The 15,747-nt window shown below is 46.3% G+C and overlaps 1 protein-coding gene across 2 annotated transcripts in view; it reads right to left on the reverse strand.

The window, feature by feature from the left end:
* SLC25A43 (solute carrier family 25 member 43) overlaps positions 1–15,530 on the reverse strand; it is a 51,872-nt gene extending 36,342 nt beyond the window's left edge. Inside the window, exons 1-3 of one of the 2 annotated variants that reach the window (XM_020975121.2) lie at positions 15,126–15,530; positions 4,526–4,767; positions 2,857–3,029 (exon numbers count right to left, since the gene is read on the reverse strand). In XM_020975121.2, coding sequence (XP_020830780.1) covers positions 2,857–3,029; positions 4,526–4,767; positions 15,126–15,400 — 690 coding nt within the window. In that variant the 5' untranslated portion in view covers positions 15,401–15,530. The remainder of the gene's footprint in view (positions 1–2,856; positions 3,030–4,525; positions 4,768–15,125) is intronic. The other variant, XM_020975120.2, reaches the window with a different exon arrangement.
* Between the last annotated feature and the right edge of the window lie 217 nt (positions 15,531–15,747).

Raw genomic sequence — 15,747 nt, forward strand, 5'->3', positions numbered from 1 at the left:
GAGGATGGTGGTACCCTTGCCAATGATAGAAAAGTTTGAAGTGGGAGAGGTTTGGAGGAAGGGTGAGATAATGAGTTTGGTTTTGTACATGATGAGTTTAAGATGTCTATGAGTCATCTGATCTGAGATGCCCAATAGACAGTTGGAGATTCAAGACTAGAGGTCAGCAGAAAGCTTAGGGCTGGATAGGCAGGTTTGAGAACTATCAGCATAGAGATGATAATTGAATCCATGGAAACTGATGGCATCAGCAATAGCAATAGTATAAAGGGAGAAGAGCAGAGGGCCCAGGACAGAGCCCTGAGCAATACCCACTGTTATTGGGTGTGACCTAGACCAGCAAAGGAGCCTGAACAGGAGCAGTCAGGTAGGGAGGAAGAGAATTAGGACATGGTAAGGACACAAAAACCTAGAGAGAAGAGAGTATCAAAGAGATGAGGGTGATCAGCAGTGCCAAAGGCTGCAAGGAGGTCAAGAAGGATGAGGACTGAGAAAAGGCCATTTGAATGGGCAGTAAAGGTCACTGGTAACTTCAGAGAGAGCAGTATGGATTGAACGATGAGGTTAGGAGCTGGACCATGGAGAAGTAAGAAAGGACTGTGAGGAAAATAAGAGCGGCTGGTGGATAGAGAGCCAGCCTAGGAACCATGAAGACCTGGGTTCAAGTCCTGTCTGCCACGACTGGATGTGTTAACCACACCCCCTCAACCTTCCCCTCCAATGTCCTGGGAAAACTCTTTAAGACCCTAAGTCATAAATTGGTAGAGGAAGTGTCCTCACCCAGGAGTTCCTCATTGCATGAAATCACAGGTATAGTCCCATCCCAAATAACAACAGTTCCCATTTGGCTAATTTAGCTCAACCTCAGGACTCTGAAGAAAACATCAATGATGGGAAACTGAGGCAAAATCCTTGTCACTGTGGCAGGGCTTTCCCATGACCCAGTTCTGCATTTCTTCTCAGCTAGTGCTTAATAACTCCACCAACCTGCAAATGTAAAGTCTGTTTCTGCCCACTATGGAAACTCAAACTTTCAAAACATCAGGAAATGATGATTCATACTCCCAAAGGTTCCTTCACTTTATGGCAGGGCCCTTCTGCATAGGGCGAATTCCCCTATTGCACTTCAAGTCTAATTTGGTTTGCCCTCCACTGGCATCCTCCTCTGTGCCCACTGGCCTTCTCCAAGGCTACACCAAGCCAGTGCCAACTATGCTAGTTCTTGCCAAGCTGGGAAGGCCTGGAGACTCAGAGCTCAAAGGAACTTCGTAGGTGGTCTACTCTAAGCTGCTCGTTTTACAGAAGAGGAAGTTGAAGCCAAAGGAGGGAAAATGACCTGCCCAAGGTCACACATAGGATCCTAGAGCTGGAAATGCCCTCAGAGGCAAATGAGTCCAACCCCCTTATTTTACAGAGGAGAAAATCATGATAACCATGATGTTGCTAATGATAATGATAAGACTTAGCATTTATAATAGAGCTTTAAGGTTTGCAAAGCACTTCACATGCTATTTCATTTGATTCTCAAGAACAACCCCATGATCTAGTATTATCCTCATTTTACACATGAGAAAACAGAGACAGTAAGAAACTTGCTGAGGTTCACACAGCTACTAAGTATCTGAGGCAGGACCTGAACTCAGAACTTCCTGACTCCAGGTCCAACACTCCATCCACTCCATCTAGCTGCCCAGGGGAAGTAAGGTGATTTGTCTAAGGTCACACACATAGGGTCCTAGATTTAAAGCTGGAGGGTATGCCCTCATTTTACAGAGGAGGAGACTGAGGCCCAGGGAGGGGAGTGGACTTGTTTAAGGTCTCACAGGTAGCAAGCCGCAGAGCTGAGATTCAAACCCAGGTCCTGATTTCAAATCTAGCCCTTTATCTAGTGTACCTTTGGGTACAGGCTGACAATGAACCCTCTGTCTGTTGCTTAAGACCCAGCCTAGCTATGTGGGGAGAGGGGCTCACCATCAGAAAGCTGACAAGAGATTGATGAATTTGGGGGGGGGGGCACAATGACCTAAAGCCATACATTCAGGCAATGAGGTAACTGAGGCGGGGCCTCCAGTACAATTTCAAGGAAAGCCATTGTGTTGTGGAGGGACACTGCTTCTCCAGGTGGTGGCAGCAGCAAGCCTATGTCTCCAACAACAGCTCAGAAACCACACAAAGTCCAGTAGGCCCAATTCCTCCTGCCACTGGCAGCCCCACCCCCGACTGTGAAGGAGGCCAGGGAGGAGAGAGATGGATGACTGTGGAAATGAGGCAGAGGTTTCTGCTCTGTCCTGGCCTCTTTTAGCCTGTGCCAATGACTCGAGACCCCTTCCTGCCAATCTATCACTTGGAGACCTGGAGTTCTTAACCTTTTTCTGTGACCTGGACCCCTATGACAAAGCCTATGGAACCCTTCTCAGAATAATGTTTTTAATTAAAGGTGTAAAATATGTAGGCTAACAAAGAAAATAAGTAGATTGAAGTACCGACTACAGATGGGAAGACTGCAATCACCTTCGATCTAGCAGCAGGTCCAATAACTATGTTCACATTTGAAGGAAACACTAAATTTCAGTTTGCCGTTAGTGAAAATAAAGATGTCATTTTTTTTCCCCGTCTAAGTTCAGAGGTCCCCCAAATCTATCCTAGGATGTTAGGGTAAGAAACGCTTTGGTAGAGAGGATGTGTAAAAAATGCAAAGAGGACCTTACTAGAAAATCGACCCATTTGGACCCAAGCTGCTTTGAAATAATTTGGATTAATACCAGGTCTTCTTTCTTCTAGGGCAAACATGACCTCAGAAGCCAGCATCTTCAGGGGTTGGAACCCATGTACTAAGACTCCCTCCCACCCCTTTACCTGCATCTTTCTCTTCACTGTGTCGAAAGGATAGGAGATTGTCTGGGCAACCCCAGCAGCAAGGCAGCTGTTGGCAAAGTTCTGGAGTGGGGAAAACCGATCTCGGGGGCCATTCCAGATGCGATGCAGGTTCACGTAGACTAGGAAAGAGCCAGCCGAGAATGGGAGAGCACCTACATGGTAAGGTCAGGGAGAGAGGCAGGTGAGCTGAGGGACAAACAAAAATCGGCTTAAAGAAAAAAAAAACTACCATTATTTTACATGGAATTTCTCTTTCTATCTCTTGCTGCTGGGCTGTGTTAGTAACACATAGAAATGCCGATGATTTATAGGGGTTTATCTTATATTCTGCAACTTTGCTAAAGTTGTTCACTATTTCAAGTAGTTTTTTAATTGATTCTTAATGATCTAAGACAATTTCAAAGGACACATGATGGAAAATGCTATCCACATCCAGAGAAGGAACTATGGAGTCTGAATGCAGATTGAAGCATACTCTTTGCTCTTTTTTTTTTCTTTTTCATGTTTTTTCCCTTTTGTTCTGATTCGTCTTTCATAACACGACCAATGTGGAAATGTGTTTAATATGATTGTACATGTATAGCCTATATGAGACTGCTTGCTGTTTTGGGGAGGGGGGAAAATTTGGAATTCCAAATCTTTTAAAAGTGAATGTTGAAAGCTAAAAATAAATTAATTAATTTTAAAAAAAAGATAAAAACAACAACCTGGAGGAAGCCAAGTAGAAGAGCAGTGCTCTGGGGGAGGAAGGCAGAGTGGAATTCAAATTAGACCCCTGAAAAATGACAGTGGGAAACAATTGATCTACTCTAGCTAAGGAAGAAGTAAGGAAAACCAGTCACATCTGAGATTCACGGCCTTTTAAAATGAGGACATGGACACACGCTGCCACAATGGCTGGGGTGAGGGGGGAAGGCCAAATCTTAGACCAGGGGTGGGGATTCCATCAAAGGACCGCATTTGGGGACCTAGAGGGTCTTAGGGTCTTAGATACTAGAAGTTCACTCAATGATGGATCTAGAGCTAGAAGGGACCTCAGGTACCATCCAGGCCAACCCACTCATTTTACAGAGAGGGAAACTGAAGCCCCGGAGGAGGTGAAATAACTTAGTAATAGCTCATATTTCTACGGGGCTTTAAAATTTGCCAAGTGCTGCATATAGATTTGTTTATTTGGCCCTCCCAACAATCCTCTGAGATAGGTGCTATTATTGGCTCCATTTTGCACATAAGGACACTGGAGTTGAGAGGCCAGCTAGCCCAAGCCCTTCATTTTAAAAATGAGGACACTGAGGCCTTGGGAGGTTAAGTAACTTGCCTGAGGTCACACAAGCACTCAGTAGAATCTGAACCCAGATCCTCTGACTCCAGAGACAGTGGTTTTTTTCCACTGTACCATGCTACCTCCCCAATGTCATGGAATGACAGAGTTAAAAGGTACCTTACAGATCATTTAGTCATTTTTAGAGTTTGTGGGAAACTGAGGCCCAGAAAAGGGAAAGAGACTGCCCAAGGTCACACAACTAATTAGTGGTAGAGCCAGGATTAGAAGCCAATGCTCTGGGTGTTCTTTCCTCTATAAAATACTATTTTCTGGTGGACCTTCTGCATAATAAGACAGAGTCCAAGAGTTTCTCTTCCAGCTTACCTATAACAGTGAGGGAAATTCCTCGGTAAAGAGCCAGAAAGCCTTCCTGGCGATAAATGGTACAGAATGCATGGGAGATTCCTGTGTAAGAGGGTTTCAGCAGGTTCTGCATAATCAATCGCGTTTTGATGACATCAGTCGGGTAGGTGACAATGGTGGCCACCGTGCCAGCGAGACTTCCAGCCATGATTGCGCTCCACTGGGAAACGTAACCCAGGTCATCCATGAACAGCAGGAGGAACCTACAAAGGCAAGATAAACAATGGCCAAGCATTCTCCTCTACTTTGGGACCGTCACCAAGGCAGTGGAAAGGACTTTGAAAAGTTAAGAGGGCTATACAAACATAAGCTAGGATTAGCAATGGGACTACTGACGAATCTCAGATCTAGAGCTGCAAGGGACCTCAGAGGCCCCCAATCCACCTCCATCATTTTTTTTTGTTTTTTTGGTGAGGCAATTGGGGTTAAGTGACTTGCCCAGGGTCACACAGCTAGTAAGTATCAAGTGTCTGAGGCCGGATTTGAACTCAAGTCCTCCTGACTCCAGGGCCCGTGCTCTTACCTCCATCATTTTACAAAAGGGGAAACTGAGGCCCAGGATGGGAAGGGACTCGTCCAAGGTCCCATATAGCATCCCAGATCAAGAACTAGGAGGGACATTAGAGGCCATAAAGTCTGACTTTGCTCACTTTACAGATGAAGAAACTGAGGCCCAGAGAGGGGAATGGACTTGCCCAGGGTCACACATAAGACCCTAGGTCTAGAGCTGGGAGGGACCTCAGAGGCCACTAAGTCCAACCCCCTTCACTTTATAGATGAGGAAACTGAGTCCCAGAGAGGGGAAGGGACTTGCCCAGGGTCATACATGGGATCTGAACTCTAGAGCTAGGAGGGACCTCAGAGGCCACTAAGTCCAACCCCCTTCACTTTATAGATGAGGAAACTGAGGCCCTAGACAGGGGAAAGGACTTGCCCAAGGGCACACAGGTTACTACAACAACAATAATAGCCTATTTCTGATGCCAAATAGTAGCATGGAGATGACTCTGGGTTCAGGAAGGCTATGAAAGAGAGGACAAATTTGGTCAGTTTCTCCCAAGCCAGGAAGGCTTGGAGTCCATCTCGGCCCACGCTGTCCTAGGACAGCAGCCAAGCTCAGGAAGAACCTCAGTGTTTGCCTGTAGGGTAACAGATTTCTTGTCCCAGCAAGACCTTTGCCTAAGTAGAAGGGATGTGAGCTCCAGAGATGGAAGGGGCACCTAAGGACCACAGTAACCACACTGCAGACACTCCAAGTGTTGAAGGAAGAGTCGTATCACCCTGCATTTGCTAGCACAGGATCACAGACTTAGGTCCTAGGCTCCCAGATCTAGAGCTGGAAGGCGCCTCAGAGGCCTAGATCTAGTCCAATTCCCCCATTTTACAGAGAGGGAAACTGAGGATCAAGCAGGGGAAGGGACTTGTCCAAGGTCACTTGTAGGATTCTAGATCTAGAGCTGGAAGGGCCCTCTGAGGCCTACTATCTAGTCTGACCCCTCATTTTATAGCAGAAGAAACTGAGACCCAGAGAGCGGGAGAGATTTGCTCAAGGTTACACTGCTAATATCAGAGGCAGAATTCGAACCCAAGTTTTCCTGCCTCCCAGGCTGGCTCTCTATCTACCATGGTCCCGCTTAAATTCTAGCTAGTGAAATCTCTCCTCCTTTAGTTTAAGTCAGAAACTTCTTGAGGCTTGACTAGTGGCCTTTTCTCACCTACTGGCAACCTTAGAAGGGGGCAGATATGGAGGGGGGGATGGTGGAAGAAGGACTAGATCAGGAGCCAAAAGGCCTCCCTGGATCTAGTCCCAGCTTTGCCTTTGAGCTGTGTGACCTTCGGAAATTCACTTTCCCTCTCTGAGTCTTAGCTGCCTCATCTGCAAAACAAGAAGAATGATAATACTTAATGGCTGGGGGGAGTAGGGCAAGTGGAAATAGCCCTGGATTTGTAATCACAAGAACTGGGCATGAAACTTGACTTTATACAATTTTTACACTCTGTGGGTCCTTTGGAAAGTCATTTAATCTTTACGGCTCTCAGTTTCCTCATCTGTTCAAATGAGGGGGTTAGACTTGATAGCCTTGGAGAGCTATCCCAGTTCTAGCCCTAGGATCCTGCATGTGACTCTTCCCTTCCTGGGCCTCAGTTTCCTCTTCTGTAAAATGAAGGAGTTGAATTAGATGAATCTGAAGTCTCTTCCATGGGGGGGGGGGGGGGCTAGATCCAGAGCTAGGATCCTTGAAATGTAAATAGGAGCTCTTCTCATCCACTAAGGAAAAGGTTCCTTCTTTTTACCTCCCCCCACCCACAAAGAGTGAATTGACTTGAAATATAAGCAAGTACCTTCACTAACTTCTGGCCTTTAAAGAATTGCCCCCTATGCAAATATGAATGTCACAGGGTTCCTCATAAACTCCATCATAAAGGTCTTCCAGGAGAAAAGTAGGAATATTTATCGAGAACTCTCATGGAAGGCATTCTCTAGCCAAGGAACTTGGGAGGGAGCCACTCCTCTGTGCAAACAAGGTTAAAAAACATGCCAAAGGGGTCTAGGGTAGCAAAGAGACATAATATTTTCTACTATTTGAAAAAGAGGCAATTACTTTAATGGAAATACATTTAATTTAATTTTCAAAAAGTAAAAGAGGCAGAAAGACAAGAGCAGAGTAATTTATTTGAAACCAGAGATGCCTGACCCCTTTCTACTCTCTCAAATAAAGGTTCTCCTTGGCTCTTAAGCTTCTTTACCTTTCTGCTAATTGGTGTATTCTTCTCTCTTCCCTAGGTTTCCATGTTTACCAGGACCACCTTACAATAGAGAGATACTAGGCCTGGGCAATGGGGCTTAAGGAGCCTTTGCCTCCCAAATAACTTCTTAATCCCTTTAAAATAATTCTCTCACAAGGCTGGAAATGGATTACTTTTGTTGGTATCAAATCCCACCAATTACAGAATTGGCCCTTTTAAAAGGTAACCATCCTTTGCCTCATTCACACCTTAAGATTTAATCAGATTGCTTTCAACAGAACTCACAGGGGACCTGGGAGCAGGGAATGAATGAGGGCTTAGGCTGAAAGGCATAGTAATTCTGATTTGGATTTCAGGAGAAGGGAGGGGTAGTTTTTGGAGTCTGGGGCACAGCTCAGGGAGAGCTGGCTTGCTGGGTGAGGCTTAGGGTACAATCAAGGGCCCAAGATTTCACGGGGCGGGGGGGGGGGAACTTTTTTTCATCTCCAGAACACAACCTATAATTTGTTGCCTGAGTCACAAAGAGGTTAAGTGACTTGACTTGCCAGTGGTCAGACACCTAAATGTCAGAGATGGAGCTGAAACCCACCTCATCCTGATTCCAAGGCCAGAAATCTAACCACTCTGCTCCAGTGTCTAGTATGAAGACACTACATTAAGTTCGAGGAATATTTATTATGTCCTAAGTATAATGTGAGTGTGTTGTATGTTGTGCAGGCCTGATTTAAGGTCATCAGGTCAGTATGTATTCCTTTTTCCGTGCACACAAATCTGGGCACTCTGTGCTACCCTCAGTACCCTTGCCTAAAATCCCCAGACATTTCAATTCAACCATCTCTGTGAGCAATCAGTGAGCCCAGTAGAAGCCACCAAGGTCCCTGAAGGGCTCAGGAAACAGAGGCAGGTAGGTCAAGAAACACCTCAAAGCTTTGCATACCTATATTGCTGTTTATCCAGGCAGGGGAACAGGTGTCCAGGCACAGGGATTGGAGAGGTGGGAAGACAAAGAAAGTTTTAGTATTTGGAAACTGGCATTCACCCTCCTGTCTTTTCTAATTATCACAGAGCAAAAACAAAAATAACAATAAAAGACCTCCCTGGTTCTCAAAAGAATAAGCCCCCAGTTGCCCATGAAGCCTCTCTGATCACTCCAGCTGGAAATGTCTCACTCCTTGGAACTCATATTGAATTATGTGTATGTCTCTCATTGGCCACGGTTCTACCACGTACTATTTTTCTGTATGATTGCCTCAGCCTTCTCATGAGTGGACAGCAGGGCCTACATCCCATTTGATTTTGCATCTTCTCCTGGTGTTTATGAGGTCTTCTACAGAACAGGTGCTCAATAAAAATCCAAGCAAACAAGAAGCTCAAATAAATTAAATTTTCCCCTACGGTATTGGCAGCCAGGATCCTGACACCCTGATTCACTGGAGAAGATTAAATGACATCCAGTATAATGTCAATGTTAAGGGTGTTAACTTGAACATTTAGGTTCCTAGATCTACAGCTAGAAGAGGCCTCAGAAGCCATCTAGCCCCCCCCCCATTTCACAGATGATAATGACACATTAGCTATGACTGCATCCTGATTTTTTTTCTAGTTCTAGGGGTTTTCTTGGCAAAGATAATGGAATAGTTGCCATTTCCTTCTCCAGCTCATTTTACAGGTGAGGAAACTGAGGCAAACAGGATTAAGTGACTGCTCAGGGTCACACACCTAATAAGTGTCTGAGGCCAGATTTGAACTCAGGTCCTCCTGACTCCAAGACCAGAGCTCCAACCACTATGACACCTAGCTGCCCCAGCTCTCTACTATTTCATGTGGTGATCTTGGCTCCCACGGATTCAACGATCTCTCTGAAGATGATTCTTAGATCTACTTCTCTCTGCTGACCGCTAGTCTCATATTTCCAACGGCCTATGGGACTCCTTGAGCTGGACATCTCATAGACATCTGAAACTCAACATGTCCCAACTGAACTCATTCTCTTTCCCCACTAAGCCTTCACTCTTCCAAACTTCCCTAGTATGGTCAGGGGCACTACTATCCTCCTAGTCACCCAGGTTCATAACCTAGGTGTTAGCCTTGTCAACCTCCTCACTCTTAACCTCCATATATCCAATCTGTTGCCACGGCCTGTTGATTTTACCTTTGTACCATCTCTCCTATATATCCCCTACTCTCTCCTCTGACACTACCACCACTTTGGTGCAGGCCTTCATCACTTCATTCTGGGACCACTGCAACAGGCTATTGGTTCACCTCCCTGCCTCAAGTCTCTCCCTACTCCAGTGCCTAAAGCATAAGTCTGACGATGCCACACATATACCTTCCTCCTTACTGATTCAACAAATGCCAATGGCTCCCTATTATCTCCAGGATCAAATTGAAAAATCCCTTTTGTCTTTTAAAGGCCTTCATAACCTGGCCATCTCCTACATTTCTAGGCTTCTTACACCTTACTCAGGGATAAGGAACCTGCAGCCTTGAGGTCTTGAGGTTTGATATCCCTGCCTTACCCCCTTCTATGTACTCTGTGGTCCAGTGAACAAGATACTCCATCTCCTGACTCGAGGCATTTTCTCTGGCTTGTCTCCCACGCCTGGAACCCTCCCTTCTCATGTCCATCTCCTGGCTGCCTTCAAGTCCCAGTTAAAATCCTACTTTCCTGGGGCAGCTAGGTAGCACTGCAGTGGATAGAGCACCTGCCCTGGAGTCAGGAGGACTTGAGTTCAAATCCAGTCTCAGACACTTACTAGCTGTGTGACCCTGGGCAAGGGACTTAACCCCAAATGCCTCACCAAAAAACCAAAAAAAATAATGTTCAGTCATTTTACTAATGTTGATAGACTTAGCCCTTTTCAGCAATACAAGAATCTAAGACATCTCCCAAGGTCTCATGATGGAAAATGCTATCCACATCCAGAGAAAGAACTATGGAGTTTGAATGCAGATCAAAGCCTACTATTTGCTATTTTTTTCTTCTATTGTGTTTTGTTTCCTCTTTCTGATGGTTCCTCCCATTGGTTCTAATTCTTCCTTACAACATGATTAATGTGAAAATATGTTTAACAGGAATGTATAAAGCCCATATCAGATTGTGAGCCGTCTTGGGGAGGGATGGGGAGAAAAATTTAAAACTCAAAAGCTTATGGAAGAGATTGTTGAAAACTAAAAATAAATTTTTAAAAAATCCTACCTTCCTTCCACAAGAAGCCATTCCTGATCCCTTATAATGCTGGTGCATTTCCTCTGTGATCACCTCCAATTTTATCCTGAATATATCTTGTTCGTACACAGCTATCTTCACATTGTGTCCCCCACTGGATTGTACACTCCATGCAGGCAGCGACTAGCTTTGCTTTTCTTAGTATCCCCAGTGATTACCACAAACTAAGCGCCTGTTGACTTGAGGAAACTGAGAGAAGCAGCTGACTTGCCTGGCACCACCCAGGTTATATAACAAGGGGTAGAAGTGGAATTTGAACCTGGGGCGTCTCACTAACATAGCCATTGCTTCAAGGATCTGTGATTTTAATGCTGCTAAATTGCCTGTGATTTAACTTTTTAAATACTGGTGACCCACATATGATACTCACATTTTCTCTCAATTAACCAGAACATCTCATTCCATGACCCTTCTGGATAAAGGAGAGTTGAGGGCATGAATTTTCTTCCTGTCTTGAAGTACACATCTAGATAGAGTACTGGGCCTGAAGTCAGGAAGCTGTGAGTTCAAATCAGCCTTTGGACACTTATTTGTATGTGAACCTAGGTAAGTCACTTAGTCTGTTTGCCTCAGTTTCCTCAACTGTAAAATGGGGATAATAAACATAGCTACCTCAAAGGTTGTTGTGAGGATCAAATGAGATAATATTTGTAAAGTACTTAGCACAGTGCCTGGCACAGAGGGGCTATATAAATGCTTATTGTCTTCCTCCTTCCCACACATTTCATCCTACCCTTGCAATCTGGGCAGAGACAGAGCTATGGAAAATCAAATGTCCTGTTGCTCCTGGGACAGTGGGATCATGGGATTGTAAATTTAGAGCTCAAATGGACCTGAGAAATCATCTGGTCTAGGGATTCTTCCGCTTTTTTGCTTCTTGAACCCCTTTGGGCAGTCTGGGGAAGCCTACAGAAGAGGCCCTTCTCAGGATAAGGCTTTTAAATGCATAAAATAATATACCCAGGATTACCAAGGACACCAATTATATCGAAATGCAGTTAACACAATATTGGTGGGAAAAAAAAAGTTCATAGTCCTGAGGTTAAAAACCTCTGAACTAAGCCCAACTTCCTGATTTTGCAGAGGAAATGGGGTCCCAAAGAAGGGAACTGGCTTATCCAATGTTGGCCCAGCAAGGAATTGAACCCCAAAGCTCCAACTGCAAAACCAAAGCTGTTTCCACTATACCAGTGGACACCCCCCCCCCATTCTCATTATCCTATAGTGCCCCTCTAGCCCCTAGAGGGCAGGGGCTATTCCACTTTGCCTTGGGAACCTCAGGGCCTCAGGCAGCTGGTGGAACACAGTAGGTGCTGAATAACTTGCTAGCTGAGTGAGAGATCACCTACCAGCCTTTCTCTGGGGTACTCTAGCACCACTTCTCGATTCCCTTGGCCCTTACAAATTTCTTGAAAAATGTTAGCTCTGCAAGCAAGGAATGGGGTGTTGTCAAATTTTCCTATGTCATTATCCTGGTTCAGACCTTCATTACCACTTTATTCTAACAGCCTTATTGACTGGACTGCCTGGTCAGATTACCAATTAAATGAAGTCTATTTTTGCAAGGCCACCAGGTAGCGCCAAAGTGCACAGAGCACTGGACCTGGAGCCAGGAAGACCTGAGACTCAAGCCCAGACTCACACACTGACTAGCTGTGTGACACTGGGCAAGTCACTTCACTTATTTTTCCCAGTTTCTTCAACTGTATAAAATGGAAATAATTATAATGGTACCTACCTGCTAGAGTTGTGGTGAGCACTGAATGAGATAATATTTGTAAAGTGCCTGGCATCGTGCCTGGCACACAGTAGGCAATATAGAAATGCTTATTCCCTTCTCCTATTGTCCTCAGCCTGACATTCAAGGCCTGCCAAGATTAAGCTCCCGCTCTATTGATGTTCAGCCTTATTCTCCCATGTCTCCTCCATACTCTCAGTCCTCAAATACCTCTTGCATTTTCCTATCTCTGACTGTTTGGTCAGGGCCATACATCCTCTGTGGTTATCTCCACATCTAAAATCAGATCCAAACAGGACCCAGCTCATATGTAACCTCCTCCATGAAGCCAGCCTAATGACACCAGATGTAAATTTTTTACTCCTTTGCAATCCCAACTGTACTTTTTTAAGCCCCTCTTCTGGCAATCTTAGCTTGTATTAGCTAAGTGTATACTTGGCTTCCTAGATTATTCAAATGTTTAAAAATGTTTTGCAAACCTGAAAGCACTACATATTAGGAGGAGGAGGAGGAAGAGGAGTAGCAGGAGGAGCAGCATTACTATTACTACCACCACTATCACTGCTGCTCCTCCTCCTCCTACTATTACTACTACGTGTTGCATGGTAGGGCCTAGGTCTTTCTCACTTTTACATTACCTCTGCTGGCCTAGTATCCTGTGCAAAATTGGGAAGGGGGGGGTAGGTTGGCCTGGATCTGTAATTTTCAAGATGTAATGAATTCCCTCTATCAATAACCTGGTCTGTTATTTTAAGACACTAAGAAATTCCATCAGGTGGCCAGTGTATGTCAGAGGTGAAACTCCAACCCTGGGGCTGGCTCTATAGCCCCCCCACCTTGCATAAAAGTACTCAATGAATAATTCAATTCAATAAACAATCATTAAGTTTCTACCACATGCCACAGGCAGGGGCTATAATAACAGCCAGCTTTCATTTAGTGCTCTAAGGTTTACAAATCACTACAAATTTGATCTCCAGCAACCCTGACTGGTGTTCTTATCATCCCCATTTTATAGATGGCTAAAACAGCCTGAGAGTGTAAGTGACTTACCCAGGGTCACACAGCTAGTGTCTGAGGCCCTATTTGAACTCAGGTTTTCCTGACTCCAGGTCCAGGTCTATCCTTCAGGCCAGGTATCTGCCTCTACAAAAATTAAAGGAATGCCTACCTTCAGGGAGCTTATATTCTAGCTGAAGAATACTACCCTATCTACAAGGAGAGTATCCAATCAGTTGCCTAATATCGATGCTTCTGCCTCCTACACAGTATCTCTTCCTTCTCTATTCTTTTCTCTACCCATACAACCAAAAAGCACCCTATTTCAGACCCTAATCACCTCACATGTGAACTATTGAATGGTCTCCGGGGCTCAAGTCTCCCCCTACTTCTCTAACCCTTCCTCCAAAAGAATTTTCTGGTCCTTCCTTCCACTCTCCTACTCAATAAACTTCCCTACCTCCCTATTGCATTTGGAATCAAATATAAACTATTTGAGTACTTACATCTTGGCCCCAATCTGCCTTTTGAGGCTAATTATACTTTATTCCAGTCAAACTGACCTTCTGGCTACTCCATCTCTGATCCCTGCCTTTGCATACCCAGAATGGATTCTCTCCTCACCTCTGCCTGGGAGAATCCCTCACTTTCCTTTCAAAACTTGTTGTCTTCAAATCTCTAGTGCCTTCTCTCCCTAAACTACTGCATGTGTATTTTTTAAATTTAATCTGTGTGTATTTGGATACATGCACATCTTCCTCAAGAGAACATATGATCCTTGAAGGCAGAGCTAATATTTGTTGTTCAGTCCTGTACGACTCTTGGGGACCACATCTGGAGTTTTCTTGGCAGAGATACTGGAGTGGTTTGCCCTTTCCTTCTCCAGTACAAGTGAGGAAACTGAGGCAACCAGGGTGAAGTGACTTGCCCAGGGTCACACAAGCTAGTGTCTGAGACCAAATTTGAACTCAAGTCTTCCTGACTCCAGGGATGATGCTCTATCCACTGAGCCACCTAGCTGCCCTAGGGCTAATACAGCTGTTTTTAAAAAAGGCTTGTGGTTTTTATAAATGTTTTTATTCAACGAAGAAAATCCAAACAGATTCACATAGGTGATAATTCTTTAAATCAAACCCTTCTTGTGTTTTGTCAATAGCTTGGGTGAGTCTGTGCTTATATCAAGAAGAAAAACATAAAACTTGGAAAAATTCAGAAGAATCCTATCTACAGCTAGAAACAGGCCAAGTTTTTTGGGGATACTCTAACATAGTTCTCACACACTCTTCAATGAATTAAGATCAATTAACTAAGCCCTGGGAATGGTCATAAGGATCCCACCTCTGATGCTGATTAGCTGTGTCATCTTGGGCAAGTGACTTCTGCACTCCGAACCTCAATTTCCCCATTTGTCAAGGAGGTTGTTGGACTGGAGGATCTCTGAGGTTCCCCACCACGAGGGCTAGGATTCTATGGGAAAACTTCGAACAAGTCATCATCACTTGACCCCTCCCTGGGCTTCAATTTCCCGAGGTGTGAGGAGGTTAAATTGGAATTGGACTGCCTCTGAGGTCCCTCCCAGCTCCTCTGGGTTACTGTGGACAAGTCACTCGGGCCCTCCCTGGGCCTCAGTTTCCCAAGCTGTGAGGAGCAGGACTGGATGATCTGAGGTCCCTCCCAGCTCTAAATCTATGATTGTCCTGATGAGCTCCGGGCGGGGGGTGGGGTTGGCCGGCCGAGGTATCCGGGAAGCCCAACAGCCCCCCCGCCCCGACTGTTCTCTGCCTCTCCCCCCCCACCTCCCACCGCCCCCCGAGCCGCCTGGGCCCAGCTCCGGCCTCCCTTACTTGCGATAGGCAGCCAGCTGCAGAACGCTGTAGGGGAAGAGGCGCAAGCACGCCACGCCGTTGCCCTTCCACAGGGCCCGGGGCCCTTCGGCTCTCCAGACGCTGCGGCTGGCCGCCCACGGGCCCTGCGGCTGCCCCGGGCCCCGGCCCACCTGAGCCAGGACGGTGGCGAGCTCCAGTGGGGCTGTGAGGCTGAGGCTGAGCACCCCGGCCAGGCCGGCGCACACCAACCGCTGGCCGCCCGTGAGCCGCCCGTCTCGTCGCCAGGTAGCCATAGCAGTGGCTCGTGACCGTGGCCTTGGGCCCAGCTCCGGCCCAACGCGGGCGCCGCAGCCGGGACGGCCCGCGGCCCTGGGGCTCCCCTCGCAGCAGGCGGCCGGCGGGCGGGACGGAGGGAGGGAGGGAGGGAAGGCGAGGGTGGAGGCCCGGGGCGGGGCTGGGGCTGGGAGTGCGGCCGGCCGGGGGGCCGGGGGGCCGGGGGCGCGGCCCTTCGGCCCGTGGGCTCGCTGCAGTCCTTCCTACCGTCCCTACACTCCTATCCCTGCCCGGACCCCGACGTTGAGGCCGGACCGAGAAAAGGCCAGCCACACCGAAAGCCCTTTCTCCTCCAATAAGAAATTTT

The sequence above is a fragment of the Phascolarctos cinereus genome, unplaced genomic scaffold, assembly GCF_003287225.1.
Source record: "Phascolarctos cinereus isolate Bilbo 61053 unplaced genomic scaffold, phaCin_HiC Scaffold_8;HRSCAF=390, whole genome shotgun sequence".
NCBI classification, from domain to species: Eukaryota; Metazoa; Chordata; class Mammalia; order Diprotodontia; family Phascolarctidae; genus Phascolarctos; species Phascolarctos cinereus.